The sequence below is a fragment of the Sparus aurata genome, chromosome 7, assembly GCF_900880675.1.
Source record: "Sparus aurata chromosome 7, fSpaAur1.1, whole genome shotgun sequence".
Taxonomy (NCBI): Eukaryota; Metazoa; Chordata; class Actinopteri; order Spariformes; family Sparidae; genus Sparus; species Sparus aurata.
Genome location: NC_044193.1, coordinates 35364615 through 35384526, shown reverse-complemented (window position 1 = coordinate 35384526; position 19912 = coordinate 35364615). Strand labels below are relative to the sequence as shown.

At 39.7% G+C, this 19912-nt stretch overlaps 2 protein-coding genes and 1 pseudogene across 2 annotated transcripts in view; all 3 read left to right on the top strand.

The window, feature by feature from the left end:
* rtel1 (regulator of telomere elongation helicase 1) overlaps positions 1-6687 on the top strand; it is a 31804-nt gene extending 25117 nt beyond the window's left edge. The window contains exons 29-33 of the mRNA XM_030423273.1: positions 242-379; positions 3977-4108; positions 4948-5136; positions 5238-5360; positions 6319-6687. Of these exons, the coding sequence (XP_030279133.1) occupies positions 242-379; positions 3977-4108; positions 4948-5136; positions 5238-5360; positions 6319-6389 (653 nt within the window). The 3' untranslated portion in view covers positions 6390-6687. The remainder of the gene's footprint in view (positions 1-241; positions 380-3976; positions 4109-4947; positions 5137-5237; positions 5361-6318) is intronic.
* A 246-nt stretch (positions 6688-6933) lies between these two features.
* Positions 6934-15277, top strand: icmt (isoprenylcysteine carboxyl methyltransferase). Its single transcript, XM_030423275.1, has 5 exons — positions 6934-7238; positions 7994-8082; positions 8715-8884; positions 10190-10407; positions 13474-15277. Exons 1-5 carry the CDS (start codon positions 6945-6947, stop codon positions 13651-13653), a joined length of 951 nt encoding a protein of 316 aa, XP_030279135.1. The 5' UTR covers positions 6934-6944; the 3' UTR covers positions 13654-15277.
* A 283-nt stretch (positions 15278-15560) lies between these two features.
* LOC115585138 (uncharacterized) lies at positions 15561-19870 on the top strand (annotated as a pseudogene).
* The last annotated feature ends 42 nt before the right edge of the window (positions 19871-19912 follow it).

Below are 19912 nucleotides of genomic sequence, written 5' to 3'. Positions count from 1 at the left end.
TTTGTTCTCACTTCATTATTATCTGAAGCAAGATATCAACGAGTGCTATCAAAAGAACAGCACAGTACTCCAAACATGGATAATTACCAAACACTATTATTTTTAACAAACGGAAAACATAAGACACAAGAGGATGTCTAAGGAATGTTGTTTTTGCCTGAGCATCCAGACAGTGTGTGTCTGTCTCTTTTCATGTTAACTTTGTCCCTAGTGGGTCTCTAATGCAGCCACTGTTTCATAGGCCTCTACCAGTTTGTTCGTGCACATCACAAGCAGAGGTTTGATGAGAAATGCCAGGAACTTACGGGGCAGGGCTGTGGATACAAACCTGATCACTCATTGACAAAGGACAAGAAGACGGCACTCAAGCTGCATGGAGGTATGAAACATTGCACTCATCTTCATACTGTATGTTAGAAATGAATATTGGCTCAAAGATGCAATATTTTTGTACATTTTTTTTTTCAATTCATGTTTTTTAATAAAACCTAAATTTTAGAAGTATATTTAATATAAACAGTGCTCTTCCAGAGGTCTGGAAACACATCATCGGGATGCTTCTTTTGTCCGAGCAACATGCCAAAAGCTAAAGAGATTCAAAGAAGAAACAACTCTCACATTAGAAACTGGTAGCAGCTTTTAAACGGAAGTTTATTTTTTTACGTTAGCTCTGATAGAAGGGATAGCACATTCGTCCTCTTACAATTAACAAAAAGTGAACCAAATTAACTCTCAAAATGTCAAGGAAGAAAACATTTTTACACTTATTCTCTGCCTGAGAGCATACTTGTTAAAAAACTTTTGGGAATAAAAAGTTGACTCACTGAATGAGTCTGTTCAGGGTTTCCTCCAGTATGGTTTTAAACTGTGGGGGAGGTCTGCCCGAGTGGAAGAGGGGTGGTGATGACGACGACGGCAACATGAATTTTGAAATGTGAAATTATGACTATTTCAAACTGAATGTTTTTCTAAATACATTATTTACTATAGGGTTTCCGGTACATGGCTTGAAAATAATAATTGAAAACAGGATCTTGCAGTATCACTTGGCCAAAACAACAAACACAACAACAACAAATTAAAGATATAAGTTAAATAACTAAACTAGTCTATACTGAATACCTCAACCTCCTTCTCTGCCTCTCCTCTTTTCTCTCCTCCACTCACCTCCTGCACTACTTCTGCCTGTGCTCTTATCTAATATAATATTGGGAAGTGTTAAATTCGTTCACATCACCAATACCACGCAGGTAATGTTAGGAATATTTAAATATTACACTTATCATGGTACACATCATTATCATTTCTATTGACTTGAGGGAATAACATCACGACAATAAGTCAAGAACATTGAGCCTCTCCTTTATGTAAGATTACCTGACTCTCTCCCTCTGGAACCTTTCTCTTCTTTTGAAAATAGTTTAATATACTCATCTGAAAATGTAACCAGAAAAGAGTCATGGCAGAAAATGACCTGGGCATTACCTAAGCTAACGTTATGTCCTGCTGTTCAAAACGTGTATCTGAAGCGTAACAGGTTTCCTCTATCAATAGAAAATTAAGTTTTACAGTTAAAAATTAATCTACAACAAAATAATATCTCTCTCTACTGTATAACCAAAGACTCGACATGCTTTATTAGGCCGAAAGTAATCTCTCTTTAACAAGTGTCAATGGTACAAAAATAAAATAAAAATAAGAATCTCTCTGAAATAATGAGAGAAATAATGCGTATCCTGTATTAACTGATCAATAACACATTTATCAGGATTTTTTCTGTAGCCTAATCCATTTATCAGGGTTCGTACGGGTGCTTGAAATCCTTGAAAGTGCTTGAATTTCAATGTTGCATTTTCAAGGTCTGAAAAGTGCTTGGATTTTAGTTTAAGTGCTTGAAAGTGCTTGACATTATAACTCTGTGTCTTGGCAAAATTGGGATCAGACTGGATAGTTTGCTTAGTACAAAGAGAAATAAAATCGGTGTGTGTGTATCATCACACATGCAGCCTAGAGAAGGATGGCTAATTTGATGCAATTTGGACTGATGACATGTTCAGTATTAATGAACTTTGATGAATAGGCGAACAACTTAAAAAGGTTTGTGTCAAAAAAGAAAATTACAGGGTGTTCTCGGGTATCTCCTTGTCTCGGTGCAAGTGTGCCTGAAGAACGCCAAGTGGCTTCCCTTTTTTTGGATAAAACACCTTTAATTTCTAAAGTTTTTGCTATTATGAAAAATCATTTTAGATGTTTACAGCATAATACAATGTACATAATTGTGATAAAAAATGAAAACAAAAATAATCATGAGTGTATATATATTCCTGTAGATATGTATTTTACCCCAGCGATAAGGTACTTGAAAAGTTTGAGAATGACCCTTAAAAGTGCTTGAAAAGTGCTTGAATTTGACCTTGAAAATTATGTACGAACCCTGATTTATACATTAGGGTCGTTTTCACTGGTTTGAACAAAACTGTATATATATATAAAAATATATAACCTAGCTTAGGTACCTTTCTTTCACCCTTTTCTCTCCCTCCACGTCGGACTGTTGTCTCTACTCTCTTCCTCTTTCGCGCGCCGCAGCTAGACGGGCAGGTGGTGACTCCGGTGTTGGTTTTTCAAAATAAGGGTAGGCTATTTGCAGCGTAGCGTCACATTTCACGAAAAACACCATGTTTTGTGCCAAAATCACATTTCATACAATAATTTACATGAATATAAACATAAAACAACATAAAAACAAGGTTAAAAAAAACCAAAACAATATTCTGAAGGTGTGGCGGCTTTTATTTTGCCGTGGCGGTGCGCCACATTCAATTACATGTAGAGGAAACCCTGCTGTTGCCAACTGGTGTCTTCTCACTTTGCAGAGGCAACTAACTAGCAAAATAAATGACCAAAAACAGCCCAGTAATCTAAAAAGAAAAACTAACTGGCAATAGACCAACGATTGAACCTGATAGATACATCCAATCCCCCAATCTTAGTATAGACTTGTTCATCTAGTGTGACCAGTTGCATATAGTGACTAATGTTAGCTGGCTTTAGGTAAATACACTAGGGCTCAACAAATCTTGAATTTAATTTTTTAAGCTTTAGTTTAATATCCACTTTGTAATAGATTTAAATCATCCAAGGTTGCTGTTGGATCAGAGGATGCCATTTTTCCGCACCACAAATCTAAAGTTCTACTTGGGTTTCACGAGTTGTCGTTGGTAGGCGTGTATGCAGTCTTCTGTGCCAAGTTTGGTTGGTAAGCATTATTGGTTCATGAGGAGCAGGGCACTCCTGACTGGCGAGCATGGCTGTCGCACTAGGAAGGCAGCAGGAATTTGTAAAACCACTGACACGTGGTTAAACGTGGGTCAGACGCACATCCAAGTGGTATGGAGAGTTATTTCCTCTTAAGCAGGTGCACAGCATACTAGCCTGTTCGCTGTAGTCTTTGCCGTTTGTTCAAGTGGAGCTTATTTGTTGAGACACAGGCGATGGGAGGAGATGCAACAGTCGGCCTCCATCAGCTCTAGTTCTTCGGTAGGGGTTTGGTGTATCTGGGCCGTCAAGGTTACGATTCGGTTCAGTTATTAGTTTTAACCTTTTTTCCAGCACTGATGGCTATGGCATTTTCAAACCATCCTATTTTGTAAAACATAGATCATTAGACCCAACCCATAGATTATTGCATTCATACCATAACACCTGTCATTTACACGTCTTTAAAAATATAGGCTACAAGATATCTGTACCCCACAGGGTCAGTTTAAATAATGTATGTAAAATGTAATAATACAGCAGTGTGTGTATGTGTATGCAGCCTATAAACTGTTGCTTGTTATTGTCATTCTTCATGACTAACAGCAGAACAGTTGAACAAGACTTGTCTCTGCTTAACTCATTCCAGGGGACTGAATTAACTGATATTGGAGTCGGAAAAAGAAGACCGACTCTCATGTGTTTTGTTTTGTTAAAGCTACAGACAGTCAGGCAGCTGTGGCTCTAGATTCCCCCAGTGGGACGTCTAACTGCACTCAGCTGAACACACAGCAGCTCAACAAAGGAGGACCGCATCTAAACCAGCAAGGATTAGGGGGACCTCAGACCGGTAGGACGTTATATTCTCATAACTTTTGAATTCAGTAATTCTGAAGTATTTGATGCATTTGTAGGTGTGATTAATTAAATATTAATGGCAAAAAACCTTGCCATAGTGCTCTGTGTAGCGCTTCAGTGAGTGTGGACGACACAGATATAGCCTTACCAGAGAACTTTATTATTATATATAGCCAATCACATGCTACCAAGAAGTTAAAGGGTGAGTGACCTGAGTTTACACCTGAGCTTGTGTTTCCAGATTTTGGGGAGCTACTGCATATGTAATAAGGTAATATAAATCCATTGGTGTCTCCAGAGGTAGCGGTGTGAATCTGGTAAATGTCCACAAGTTATGTCACTTGAGTCAGTGTCAGTTAAATAAGTCTGTTGGCTTGGAGTTAGCGGAGTATGTTTACCTGTCCTCTTTAGCTGCCCCTGATCTTTGCTGCTATATTACTTGCTTCTAGCATATTACACTGACAACTGTGTGCTAGCCTGCAGACAGCAAGCTGCATTAAATACAAAATATCTCTGGTTCTGCAGCATTGATCTCGATACTTTTTAGTCTCAGTTTGTGTCAGTTTTCTCATTTCTGCTATGTTATATAAGCTTTATGTATGCTACTCTGCTCATGCAGGCACAATGGACACAGCCAATGTTACATGTGATATAGTGTCTGCATATCACACAACATAAATATGTCTTACTCTCTACACATTTCAATGAACTAGTGGGTTGGAGTTTGCTTTGGTTGAATAACAATGTCATTTAGCTTTTGGCAAGTATATTCCATGTGTTGAATGGATGTTTTTAAAATTAAATCCAGTACTGTCTTGTCATGTTATTCAGGTTCTGCTCCAAAGAGTGAAGTCCATGCTGCCTTTCTGGCTGATGTGAAAAAAGCTCTTGGAGCAGAAAAATCAGCTCAGCTCTTTCAGGCCATTTATAGCTACAAGAAAACAGACAATTATGAAAACCTGGTGACCACGGTGGTGAGCTTGTTCACTGAGAGAGATGAGGACTTTAACCTTCTAGTCAGTAGGTTCTAACAGTTTACTACATACATCTACATTCATTAAAATTTGGGAGGTTTGAACAGCAGTCACCTTAACACTATCTTTGATCTTTGTTTTCATAAGGATTTGGTGTGTTTATTCGACCTCACCATAAGAAGCAGTACAAAGACATGTTAGATTCTTTGGTCGGTCAGTCGGACTCTGCTGCTGATGTTCCTGCTCTAAGTGAAGACCTGCAAAGACACGGTAAAGATAACGCAATGCACAGTATTATAGTATAATAGAAACATGTTTTTGTAACATGATAAGATTAGTCGGTACTTTTGACAGAAGCTACCAGTTTCCCCCAGCTTTCAGTGCTGGGTTTAGCGAAACCCACCCAAACAGTGCATTTACATGACACTCAAGAAAACCAAATTACTGTGTTAGTCCGATTATGATCGAATTTTTAAGATGCATGTATACACCTTAGTCTGACTAAAATCGGACCGGATCGGATTTCTCATAGTCGAATTAAAACACCTAAAGTTCTTGTATTGGATCAGTACTCTTGGCTACGAAGAAACTAATGTGTCCTGCGCACTGTTGGTTACTTGTATTCACTTTATTAACAATGCTCCGGAGAGCTGAGGACCAAAATGTTAATAACATGAGTTTAAAATTCTAAAGAGCATGTTGAAATAGGAGATCACATAACCCACAATGCATTAGTGTGTATGCTGCAATGGAGCACATGGCATGAGAGAAACAGGTGAAATGTGGATAATTTGTTCAACATGTGTTCAATATAATATGTTTAAAAACAATGCAACTCTGGCACAGAGTAATAAGAGATCTCAGGCTTTGATACACACAGTATACCTGTCAGTGGAAAAATGTAATGTTGGTTTGGGTCTCTTTGGGAGAATTGTTGATAAGAATATAGAATATTTGTAGGCTGATCTTTAAAAGGATAATTTGCCACTGGATCTTCTTATACATTATCAATGATGTGCTAAAGTTGGACATTTAAACTTTTTTGGGGGAAAAAAAACCATATTGCAAATTATGTTTTGTCTCAGTTCAATTTCCACAGACACAACAACAGTGTTATTAGTTATGAAACAAATAAAGGTACTATCATGTCAATATTAAATATAACTAGACTTATTATGACTTTATTAACTTCCAACTCATTTTGCATGTTTTCTTTTTTGTTTTTCAGTTCCATCGTCACCTATTTTAAAGACACAAAGCAAGATTTCCAATTTCTTCTCAAGCAGCCAAAGAAAGTAGAATGTGAGTTACGGGAAAATTGTGGATGGATGGATTGGAGAGTGAACTCATCAGCCAGGATTAGTGTCCGACTCTGCAGTGTTTCAAAGCAAAGCAGAGTGAGCTCTATGGATCATGACGGCTCTATCAAGACTGACCCTCTCAGTGAAGCAGAGATGGAAATGACATGGCACGAGTGCTGCAAGAGCGTTGTAATGCAATTGTAAATGAAACCTGTTCTGTACTGAATGAATGTCATGAAGAGTGAAAATGTAATATGGAGAAATAAAATATTTTATATATTTTCTTGACGATTCAATTTCTAAAATCTACATGGTCCTTGAGTTTCTGTCCTATTCAGTTATGCTCAAAATGCCCCCTCTAAATGGATATCTTGGGTGAACTTTTTATATATTTTACTTTCAAGTGACAGGAAATTAGTTTTTCAAATTTTAGATTCAGCTCAGATTAGAATGTTGACTTCATGGATACGGCCTTGATTCTGTGGCATTTTCTTCCCCAGAGCTCCATACACACCCAGAGGGTTCTGTCATGTTACTCAGTTGCTGACAGAATATGAACGCTATGAATGGACGTCACAGTGTTGGTAGTGAAGTATCGCGAGAGTTCGCTTCGCACAGTATTTCCATCATGGCAGGCAGTAAGTTGGTACTAGAAGGAAGAGTAAGTATAAACGCATTTATTTTAGGACTCAGCGTGATTGTAATCCCTTTGACCAGAACCTGGTTTGGACATCTTGACTGGGTCTTTGATTACCTGACGGAAACTCCCGGAAAAATAGCGATTTGTATCCATATTGCAGTTGTCAACGGCCTCTTGCTAATCATATACAGGGGACCTCTGTACAAGGTAAGCATTGATATAAGGTAGTGGCACCAACTTCTTGGCATGTGTCTCATTTTATCTTACGTGAGTTTTGGCGCTATCAGCTGTAAAGGTAACATTAATTTCGGCGGCATCAGTCATAACTTCCTTCGCCTTTTAAGCTTTAATTTCGCACTGCTAATGTTGGCTAACGTAAAGTAAGTCCTCGAGCTAGCTAACATTAGCCACCTAGCGTTACTTACGTTAGTTAATCTTATTAGCTACAGAGCGCAGAGACGGGCCGTGTCGGTGTTCCTCAGATAGAAGCCTAATCCAGGTAAAGCTGCCGTGGGGAGCAGTCTACATGCCTCCCACTGCTTTTAGTTTCATTTTGTAAAATACCGTGACAGATAGCTGTACCGTGACCAAATATGAAGCAGGTCCCTGTCCTGAAAACTGGTTACACAGTGTTGTCTTGATTTGTGTCAAATGTACAACAATGTCACTTTTAACACATATTGGTTGAAATTAAGCTAAATGTTTAGTCTTTGCTCCAAATGGTAGTTCGGGGTTTAGGAGAAAGCAACCGACTTTAAGAGTACCGCCTAGAGAGCGATGCTATCCTCTCCATATATGCTAGGTGTGGGGTTTTATTAGCAGGTAATTGATCATTAAAATCCCAGATCTCAAGCATGGGTTAGCCCGCTGACGCGTATTATATGGCGGGATAGCGCGTTTTATTTGGGTATTTAAAAGCATTGAATGACCCGGGATAACCTGCATGTTCGGACTCGTTCCAGGTTGCTGTGAGATCCTGTTTCCTGGGAGTCACTTTCGGCTGTGGCTTAATTATAAGCTGCTCTGAGACCACCTGGACACATTTTGGATGGTATGTAGATATGTTCTGACCTCACTGATCATTTTATTATAAAAAATGTAATCATTTACGTAACATGCTGCTACTTATGTATGTCATCGTTGTTGTTAAAGTTTGAAGGTGCGCTATGTAGTTTAGCGAAGACGTTTTAATCAGAGCAGAAAAATCTGCATAGATTGATTTTGATGACTGAATAAACAACTAACACACTGTCACCTTTAGTAGCCTGTACCACCTGTTTAGTTTGAAACACTGTTCAGGGCAACTTATTTCATTATGAAGACAGCTTGTTAATTCAGTTCTGAAAGGATATTAATCAAATGAATATTTCTGAGTTTTTATTGTGACCTTTTTATCATTGTAAATACTGCATAGTCCAGCTTTAAACATGGTGTATATGTGTTTATAAATGGTACCCATCCTATCATATTTGTTAGACTTAATTTTAAAGCCTTTTGCACCATTAAATCACAGTGAGTAACATTTGACTAAAACACATGTCTGATATGTGATAATGCTTTGATGAATTGTTTTCATCTCTGCAGAGATGAAGCAGGGCACCTACCATATTTTGACCGCTGTATGTGTTTTGTTATCCAGGTCAGTTGCAGTTGACCTTGTGTACTAATGGTGCCTCTCTGCAGGTACATGTGCTCTCTGTCGTTCTTCCATTACTCTGAGTACCTGGTGACGGCCATCATTAACCCTCGCAGCCTGTCGCTGGACTCCTTCCTGCTAAACCACAGCGTGGAGTACACTCTAGCTGCTGTCTCGTCATGGGTGGAGTTCACAGTGGAGAAGCTGACCGTTCCAGGTACGTCTGTTGTCATCATCTCCTCTCTCATCTCACCTTACTTGTGTTGTGCCAGAACCTAGAAGTTGAGTTTTTTTCATAAAAGTTTTGGTTCTCCAACTTGACTTTAGCTTGCTATAGCAGCTTAGCATGCAGCTGAGATCTGTAAAGGGCCGTTCAGGCCTCCAGAGCGAGGACCAAGATGCAGGAGATTGTTTAATAGTCTCCTGTGAAAAGGAGGCAGCAGTGTGATGTCACCGCTGCAACATGCTCCCTCCTCCTCCTCTGTACCTTGCCTTTCTTAAACTGGTTCTCTATGCTGCAGAATGGTATCAGACATTGTTATTAAATAACAGAATGGTACATATTATCAGTAATAAGTAAGTTATAGACTTTCTTAATCCAAAAGTGCTATAAATGGTAAACATTTACAACATCATATATCTACACAGTATATGCATATGTGTATTTATATGCATGAGAAAATCGGTAAAAAAACTTGTGCAGTTGTCACTGCTTCCACTCTTTCTGTAGGGATGACAAGAGAGGAGAGGTTGGGTGGGTTGGAAATGATAACTTTAAAAGGTATATGAATTGTTGCTCATTTAGTCATGAATATCCATAGTGATGGAGTATTTCTCTGTAAGATTTTATAAAATAGGTGCTTTGAAATGGAAGAATAGCAGTTTGGATTTGGCTACTTTGACTACTCCCTAATATGTAACACAACACAGCAATTTGTTCAGTAGTGAGCATTAATTGGAGACTTAGATCACTTAGAAAAAATGCTAACTTTTTCATTATCATTATCACTGAAGGAATAGATGACTTAATTTTTTGCATTTATAAAGTGTGCCCCATTGTTAACAGCCCAGGGATTCCCATGCCTAGGTTAGCAATAGTCACCATTCTAAATTAGTCATTTTAAAGTTGATAACATCTTAATATCTTATCTTAAAGGAATACCCCACTGAAAAGCCAACCTCTGAATATCAGTCCATGTGGAAGATGGCAGATCCTACAGCATCATCACTCTGGTTTCTCTACACCAAGTCTTAATGATTTCATTTTAGGGCGTCACCTCCTCGTAGCTGCTAAAAGCGCAGCCACATGCTGGGTGGATAGGGATAGAGGGTGCCCCATTGTTAACAGTCCAGGTTGCTTGCAGGCAACTAGATGACATGTTGCTTTTTACTCTAAGTTTGAAGAACATATAGAGTTCTACAGATCCTACATGACCTATATATGGATGTTGTCCTGCACATTGTGAGCCCTGTCATGTGTCCAACGTTACTGTAAACTACATCAGCATCTCCTCTCTCCCAGAGCTGAAGCAGCTGAACTGGTTGAGCCTTGTGGGTCTGCTCATGGTGCTGTGTGGTGAAGGCCTTCGTAAGGCGGCCATGCTGACGGCCGGTTCAAACTTCAACCACATCGTCCAGAATGAAAAGGCCCATAGCCATGTGCTGGTCACCAGCGGGGTCTACTCTTACTTCAGACACCCATCCTATGTGGGCTGGTTCTACTGGAGCACAGGAACACAGGTGAGCTACAACAGCCTTTCAGTTCAAAGAGGCTTTATAAACAGTGAAATCAGACTTAAACATGTATGTATGCACACACACAGTAGAGATGTTTCAATACTGTTTTTTCGTTGCCAATATGAATTCTGACCCCTGAACTTTAAATGTAATGCTCATTTAAAAGTGTCATACTTTAATGAACTCCTCCTAGGGATTAAAACAGATAAACTTCCAATTTGCTCAGTCTAGTCAACTATACCCGTCTGCGATGAAAAGTTATTATTTGTTGAATGTCCACAAATTTTAAATGTTTCACCATGAAAGAGCACGTTGCTGTAACTTCACTATAGATGGTCAAATCTTATCCAAACTTTACACTTTGGATAAGAGTCCTGGCCTGAAGACATTAGGGGTGTTCCAACAAGGGTACCTCACGATTCGATTCGATTATGGGAGCTTCGATTCTTCAATTCCTCGATTATAACGATTGTCGATTCGATTCAATTATTGGTGCCAGGATTCTTCGATGATTGCGATTTTTAATGCAGTGTTTTACAGGAGGAGGATGATCTGATCAGCTGTTCTATTCACACTTAAAATGTTTTTTGTCTTTTCAGTGTATTTTTCAATCTATGAAATCAAACTGTGCCTTTTTTTTTGCCAAGCTTCTCTCAAGTTTTACTCTTTCAAATAATCAACCATCTAGAGAACTTTTCAGTACGCTATTTTTCTACTTCTTCTTCTCATCATCATTAATTATTATTATTAATAATATTGTTAAATTGAGCCTTTTATCGTTTAACAGAAAAATACATCATACAAACAGCAACTTTTGCAGCCTTGTCAGTCTGATGGAGAGTTATCACCTTTCTGTCATCACTTACATACTGTTAGTAATGAAAGAAGCTCTGAGGCTTTACATTTGTTCTATATGTTATAATACAAGATTTCAGTATTGAGCTAAAATCAGGCTACATTCATGATTTTGTACAGTCAAACTAACCAAAAACTTCTTATTGATCATCATTATAAAGTTTCAGGGCGTTCCTGTAACCATGGTAACTCACGGTGCCAGAGGGGAGGGACGCTGAGGCCGTTTACACAGATACACTGCAGACAAAGTCCAGACTATAGTTGTTATTTCACACATGTAGCACACAACAGGAGACTCTCCGTGTCAGACGAGTTCTCACGTGTTGACTTAACTCAGAAACTAATTGATAACGTAGCAGCGTGACGAGTCCTTGCTAGCTAAGCAGCTAAACATTTAACTAAACTCAGAAACTAATTGATAACGTAGCAGCGCGACGAGTCCTTGCTAGCTAAGCAGCTAAACGTTAGCGCCGCTCCGTGTTTAGATCCCGCCCTGTGTGGGTCACTGCACTGTCATTGGTCAGACAGCACACGCTGTTAACGATACCATTGGCTGCAGAGTGTGACAATCTGTCAATAAAGATCAGCCAACACTTGTTCTCCTCCGATCTACATCGATCTCATAAGTCGTCTCTGTGAAGTTTGAATGACGGAAATCCGTCGTAGCGACGGAGAACTTTAATCCATGTGAACTTATTCAGTCTTGAGCTTCAGTACAGGGAGGTGAACACAACACAAACACAGTAGAGCAGAGTGGCACTCACACTCATTGGTGAGGGAGTTTGTAGCGCGGCTCCATGGTGCGCACCACTAACCGAAACTAACGTTACTGCTCCGTTTGTTGTGGTCCCACTCACTAAACAGTCCGGGCGGTGCGCGCGCTTTAAGGTTCCGGTTACGTGTTTTTTGTTCCGTCTTGCGGCAAAGCATTGGCGTTAATTAATCGATGCCAAATCGTCACGTGACGCATCGTGATGCATCGCCACATCGATGAATTGCACCCACCTCTAGAAGACATTCACATACCAATAATCAGTACTTATGATGAACAATTCATCAAAGCATTATCACATATCAGACATGTGTTTTAGTCAAATGTTACTCACTGTGATTTAATGGTGCAAAAGGCTTTAAAATTAAGTCTAACAAATATGATAGGATGGGTACCATTTATAAACACATATACACCATGTTTAAAGCTGGTTTATTTTGAAAAGTTAAATTGTTTTCATTGAAAGTGTTGTGGTGAACTTTAATTTTTGCCCGGCACATGCCCCAGAACCAGCAAAAAGTAATATCTATTTTACCACACCAATTTCTAAATCAGATGGTAGTGGAAACATTTCAGCTAGATGGACAATATTCAGGAGGCACTGATAACATTCTAAGACTAAAAAAAAAGGCTCTTGGTGCCTTGATCTAAATCCAACATTGAAGTCAGCCATTTGAATTGATTTTGAAATTTTACTGTATTTTTTGCAATTTAAAGGGGTCCTACTTTACTAACTCCTCCTCCGACGAGGTTATCTCATCCACCTAGTAGTTGGTCATCATTTCTAAAAGTTCTTAACCATGAAAACATATTAAAAGTTTGAGATTTTACCAAATAACATAGCAAATTCTGATCTTTCATCATGAAATAGATATCCTATGGACATGGTCAAATCTGCCCCAAATTTCATGTTTGATAAAAGTCCCTTTCTGAAGGCAGTCTAAAATACCCATTATGAGTCGTAGTCATTGGGCCTCCTACTGGATAACAGGAAGTAAGCTTTCTGTGACAATGATTATTCAATTTAAATGACATTTCCATGGTGTGTGGAACTTAATGCACAATTATTGGGTGTTCTCTGGTGCCACAAAATGGATACAAGAAGGCACATGGGAGTCATTTGTGCATTGTGCAAACACATACAAATTCCGAGTCTTATCAACCAGTCAGCATCTGGTAATAAGGCCATGGGTGCTGCTTTCCCCATGCAGGGGTGTGTGGGCCTGTTCAACAGTGCCTTCAGCTTTGAATTTAATTGTAATACACTCTTCTTGCCTTTCAAATGTCACCCTAGCACCTTGGATATGTTCCAACGCTGTTGTAGCTCAGACCTGCAATGACTGAGAGATGTCATAATGGTTTGCTGCCCTTTGGTTGTGAAAATTGTGAGGACTTCCCACATGTTCTGTTTTGTTGATTGACAATGATGTTGACTGTTGCAGGTCATGCTGTGTAACCCGATTTGTGTATTGGGCTACACAATAGCCAGCTGGCGGTTCTTCAGGGAGCGGATCGAGGAGGAGGAGCTCTCCCTCATCCATTTCTTTGCAGAGGACTATGTGGAGTACAAGAAGAAGGTTCCTACTGGGCTGCCCTTCATCTCAGGCATCCGTGTCAACTAGTCCTAGGAGCAGGATGCTAGACATAACAGACCTGAAGCACTGAAGCTGGTCAGACCTGGCAGGTTTGTGTCTGCCATGGCAGCTGCCCTCTGTAGAGAAACCGTGCAGCTGGCTGAAAGCCTGTAGCTAGCAGACAGAGACCATGACAGTTTGGATGGCAGCAGGGCTGCTGTTTTTCTACCAACTTCCGAAATCCAGTTAAAGACCAGACAACCTCCACCCTTCTACAATTATTCCAATAACAGCCACTCTTTCAGTTTCTTGTGCTTCTGTTTGCATGTTTTAACCATGCTTAGTGTTTTTGCTGATGACTTGTATGATACATCATACATGCAGAGCCATGACCATTCTTTTAATGGCAAATGTTTGGAGGTCTTTGAGATTCACAGGAACTTCACCAAGTTCACTAGGGTTTGTTTTTTTTAAAGATAGGTTTCTTAATATTTTTAGGTGAAACATAAGGTCACAAGCAGCGTTAAAAAAACAGTGAGGTTAAATTTTGACGTTAAGGCAAAGATTAATGAACAACTTTTTAGATAAAATGTACATTTGCTAGTTCATCCAAAGAGGCACACCTAGCACATCACACTCTGTGTGATGCAGGACATAAGGCCTGGGTGAATTACCAACCTTTTAGGGATTCCCATTCCTACATTATCTTAAAAGAATACCCCACTGAAAAGCACTCCTCTGAGTATCAGTCCATATGGAAGATGGCAGATCCTACTGCATCATCACTCTAGTTTCTCCACACCAAGGCTAAATGATTTCATTTTAGGGCTTCGCCTCCTCGTCGATGGGGTGACAACAGTGACAATACGCATCCAAATATTTTCAGTATTGTATTCTTTTAAGTTTCCCTAATAATTTACAGGTTGAAATGTCCAACAGAATGGACCATGTAGAGAACTAAAGCCATCCACTAAAGCAAAGAAACAGGGAATTCTAGAGTTTATAAGCTCATGAACACAGGGTGAACCAGTGCAACCAGAGTGGTAAGAGGGAAAACACATTTTTATGGATGACTGTATCAATAGAATTATTATTTAACTAAAATAGAATGGATACAATTAGTAAAGAAAGTAAAGGACTCTATCAGGTTTTTGAGACTATTTATTTAGATGTAATCAGTGAGGAGGCTGTTGAATTATCATGCTAATTTAAGGCTAATAGTGACCTAATTTATGCCTATTAGGATAGTCACTTCCTCATTTTGCACTGATGCTAAAACAAATCACTCACAACATCTTACTTGTTTGTCTGTCAGTTCATTGTCAGCTTGTATACACAGGGACACGAGGCATGATAGCTGATAAGTTGTGTTTCATTAAAGAAGAGTTGGATTCACCTCCGAGTGTTATCTTTATGGAAAAAAGGGAGTGTTGACACCACTTCCTTTGCTCTAGTGGCTTTTGTGTTTCATTTTTGTTGCTGTTTAATATATACTGTACATCATTAGTTGTCTTGTGTTGTTAATGTGTCACCATCCTGAACTGTAATGTGTCCAATCATTTTCATCAGCATCTATTCATTATTGTTTTTCCCCCAATGACCAGTCAAAATCACTGTATTAGAAACCAACCAAATGACTGAGATGTATACTGGTAAAGGGTTTGAAAGATGCTGTCTGTCTCTGTCCCTCCATTGCTGAATGTCTTCACAGTGCTGCTATCCACTCTCCAAACCCTGATCTCACTGTGAGAGATAGACAGACAGAGAATTCAGTAAAAAAAAAAAGAAAGGTTCCATGTTAAATTTTTAATCGTGAAAGCTTCACAGGGTAACATTTAAAGACGGAAATATTTTATTCAGAGTATTAAATGAATACAACATATTTTTAGAAGATTGACCAATTGGTCAGCTCCTGTACAAACAAATGATCAACATCAAAAAGATCATTCTCCAGGGAAAAATGCAACTGTATATTTAGTAGTCTATGACAACACTTAGGGGCAAACTTAAAGCAGCATGGCACTAACTTAAGGTTGCTTAGCATAGCACGTTCTAGGGTACACATACCATGGTGTTTGATAATGTTAGCTGCAGTTTTAGCATATTCACTACCATCAGTCTATCTTAAAGTACAGATCCTGCCAAGTGATACTTATGTCAACCCTCAGGACTAGCATGGGATATTCAAATTCATTAATTTAGTCTTAATTTGGCCAATTGCACAATCTACTAAATACTATGTTTGTTATGCAGATAAAACAATGCGCATGTGTGTTTGTGTGATTATATACATGTGTTTGGGAATCAGCTTGTGAGTGAGTAGTATTTATCTGTGTGTGTGTGTGTGTGTGTGTTATACAGTTGTGCACATAAGTTTACATACCCTGGCAGAATTTGGTAATTTGATAATACGAAATCTTTTCTTTCAGTTATGGTTGATGGTTGGATGAAGCCATTTATTATCAAACAATTTGGTTTTCTCTTTTTAAATCATAATGAGAACCCGAACTACCCAAATGTTCATGATCAAAAGTTTACACACCCTGGAGGTTTTGGTCTGATGACTCACACACGTTCTCACACACGGGTGCGTGGTAAAGTAACAATACATTTTTATGGAGGACAGTATTAATAGAATAAGTATGTTACTGTAATAGAATAGAAACAATGAGCAAAGAAGTTAAAAAGTAGGAACTCACTTGCCTAGTCAAGTGGTAAATAAGCAGGAAAGGTATCATTTTCTCCAGCTTTATGCTTCCATCTCATCTTTGTTAAGTGCTGCACATGTGCAGTACTGATTAGCACTCACAAGAAATGGTAGCAGCTGAAGATGTTTATGAGCTAAAGCGCAAGTAAACATTTCAATTATTCTGAGGTCCAGTTAACCTTTCTTGATATGCTAGAATGTTTGTTACTCTGCACCTATGACACAATCTCCTTGTTGCATATTGATGAAGGTTCTCAGTCATCCAGGTCATGGTCAATCTAAGTGCTGTATCGTAGGCAACTGGACTTGTTTCAGTTTGTTGAGGACATTTCACCTCTCATCCAAGAGGCTTCTCCAGTTCTTACTAACTGGAGAGGAGTTTGCAAGCTTTTAAACTTTATGTGGGTGTGTCCCTCCAGAGTTGTTAAGGACAAGCTCTGAGTTTCAGAGTCGTTAGGGCCACTTGTGGGTAGTTGACCCAACCAGAAGCAATGGTCTCTTATGATGTCACATCAGTCTTTACATGTATTCCCACTCAAGAAACGGTTAAGATGGTGAAGAAATGCCTTCCAAAGGACAGCACTCTGTCCAGCAGAACCAACTTCACCCCAGACCACATTTGTGTCTTACTGGACCTCTGTCTGACGAACACCTACTTCCAGCACAGTGAAGGTTTCTACAGACAGAAGCACGGCTGTGCCATAGGCTCACAATTGTCCCCAATAGTGGCCAACCTCTACATGGAAGAAGTTGAGAACAGAGCCGTGATTATCTTCACAGGAATTACTCCTAGCTACTGGTCCAGGTTTGTTGAATACAGGGAAGTGGAAGCCTTTCCAGAACATAGATATGCTGTGGACAATAACATCAAGTTCACTCTGGAAGATGTCAGAGGAGACAGTCAGCCTGTCTTGGACTGTGCGGTACACACTGAGGAAGACAGAAGCCTCAACATTGAGATTTACAGAAAACCTACACAAACAAATCAATACTTGCTTGACTCTCATCACCCACTGGAGCACAAGCTGGGGGTCATCAGAACCTTAAACCATTGGGCTGAACCCGGGCCCACTACTTGGAGAAGGATAAGGAACAGAAGCACATCAGGGGAGCACTTACAACCTGTGGCTACCTGAACTGGACCTTTGTCAAAACCTCTGAAAGATCCAGAGCAGACAGAGAGGAGGAGACGTGAAAACATAACAACATCACCATTCCCCCTGTTGCAGGAACATCTGAGATCAGAGGATCTTCAACAAACATCATATCCCAGTTCACTTTAAACCTACCAGCACACTGAAGCAGACACACCCAGGCATAAACAGAGTAATGTAGATTATGCTGTTCCATGCAGCCAGGACTGCACAGATTTTTACACTGGGCAGACAAAACTGCCTCTTCATAAACGAATGGCACAACACAGGAGGGCCAACTCCTCAGGTCGAGACTCTGCTGTCCACTGACATCTGAAGGAGAAAAATCATTCCTCTGAGGACAACAATGTAAACATCTTGGTGAGAGAAGACAGATGGATTCCTTTACCCTTTCAATCTATCTATGTCAAACTGGAACAGCTGTCTTTGAACAGAGGAGGTGGCCTAAGACTCTACATATGTCACCCACCTACAATGCATTACTGAGGTCCCTCTCCAGGCAACTTAACTACCATTCACACCAGGGCTCACCTAGCCCTGGCAACCCACATGAAGGGTGGTTGGGTCATGACCCACAAGTGGAACTCAGAGCTCACACGTGTCCTTAACCACTCTGTAAGGACACTCCCACGCGGTTAGTTAGAACTGATGAAGCCCATTGGATAAGAGGTGAAGCACCTTCAAGTAACTGAAACAAGTCCAGTTCACTGTGATACAGCACGTAGAATGTCCTTGTTCTGAGTAATCTTAAAGTGGAAATGGACAACTTTCCCTCCCCTTCAGTGTTTCCCTGTGGTATTACTGAACCACCTCAAGTCACCAGTGGTAACAGCAAACAAATATCAACGGGGGAAAAGACTTCGACACCAGAGTGCTCGCCATTGATCGGTGTCCTTCTTTTCACTCTCGTTTAGCCTCGGTCGCTATCACTCTCCCTCTTCACTTTCTCTTCCTCCTCCATCAGCAGGGTTCTCTTTCTTTTGCAGTGCAGTGCAGTTTCCACAGTTTTCCAGTTGTTTCACTGTTACCTGTGGATAGCGACTGGGAAAAACAATGCCTATTCCTGTTTCACTTGTGGAATAGCAGACTGGCTTCCTTCATGCCGTAATTCAGCTTCATTTTTCCTGATCGAGCCTGGTGACTGAATAAAACTGTGACAGAAAGGCTTATATGGAACCAATCTAAACATGAATGGTGTCATTTTTCTATGGCTGTTACACTGTCGGGTCAGTATTTATGTCAGAATGACATAAAACAGTTTGATGGATATGATGCAAGAAATGACTTGAGTAGATTTATGATCTGCTTTCCTGACTGGACAAGTGAAATAGAAAAAAAAAATTCTCATTCGCTGCTAGAAAAGTCCCCAACACAGAAAAATAAAAATACATGCAGAACACCTCTAGTGGGTCATAAGTGATGATACCATGGTTCACCTGTACAATGTATTTTTTCCTGCTCATTCTGCCTTTAAAGTGACACACTTGTAGCATATCTGTGAAGTGAACTTTACAGGGTTAGATGATGAATCGGCTGTTGTGCAAGGTGTTGAGATAATGAGTTGACTGTTGCAGTATGGCACACCTGAGTTGAGTTTTGGATTTGTTGCACTTTTACAGTATAGGATACATTTACCATTGGCCTGTATTTAAAAATTGCTCTTAGTCAAAACTATTGGCTATTGAGTACTGTGCATTTACTCACAAAGCAGGTTTTCTCATAACCACATGTGTGAAATAAAATGAAGGCAACTATTGTTGAGGTTGTCTTTATTACTCTCATTGTCCAAAAAACATTTTGGAACTGGCTGTTTTTGGTAGTTAGGTCTGACAGCATCTCAGTTTACATGCATTGGATTTACAGGAAAAAAAAACAATTAAAAAGATGCAGTGCATTTGTTGCATTTGGCAACAGGGGCCAGTGGCCCCCCAACAGGGAGTTTGCATCAATAATACGATGACAGATTTCTTGCAATGATTTTGCACTTAAGGGAAAGGCGTAAATTAAGTGTCCCAGCAGTTTACTACCCGGTTAAAAATGTTGAAATTGTAAATATGCCCCTCTAACAAAAAAGCTGGCCCCAACCTGGCCCCCCTATTAAAACTGGTCTAGAACCGCCACTGGTGCCAATTATACAATGACAATGGGAGGTCACACCACATCCACACAGAACACTATGAAAATGAAATAATATGTCAAAATGCGTCTCTTCAAAAGCTACTCTTCTGTTGTCTTGCTGCTTGTGAGAAAGTCTTTTGGTTAAGTCATTTAATGTGAACCCTGTGCCTCCGTGTGAAGAGTCACAGCAAGAAGAAAGAATGCTTCTCCTACAGCTTGTCCATCTCCACTTTTCCACTAAGCAGCTGTAACAAGCCGCTGCTCATTAAAGATATTGAGAAAATAATAACTGTGTCTGTTCTTTACATATTAACTTTGCAGTAGTTCA

Coding starts and splice junctions, on each gene's coding strand:
- icmt (XM_030423275.1), top strand. CDS start 6,945: ATGAACGCTATGAATGGACGTCACAGTGTTGGTAGTGAAGTATCGCGA. Junction 7,239..7,993: donor ACAGGGGACCTCTGTACAAG/GTAAGCATTGAT, acceptor GACTCGTTCCAG/GTTGCTGTGAGATCCTGTTT. Junction 10,408..13,473: donor ACTGGAGCACAGGAACACAG/GTGAGCTACAAC, acceptor TGACTGTTGCAG/GTCATGCTGTGTAACCCGAT.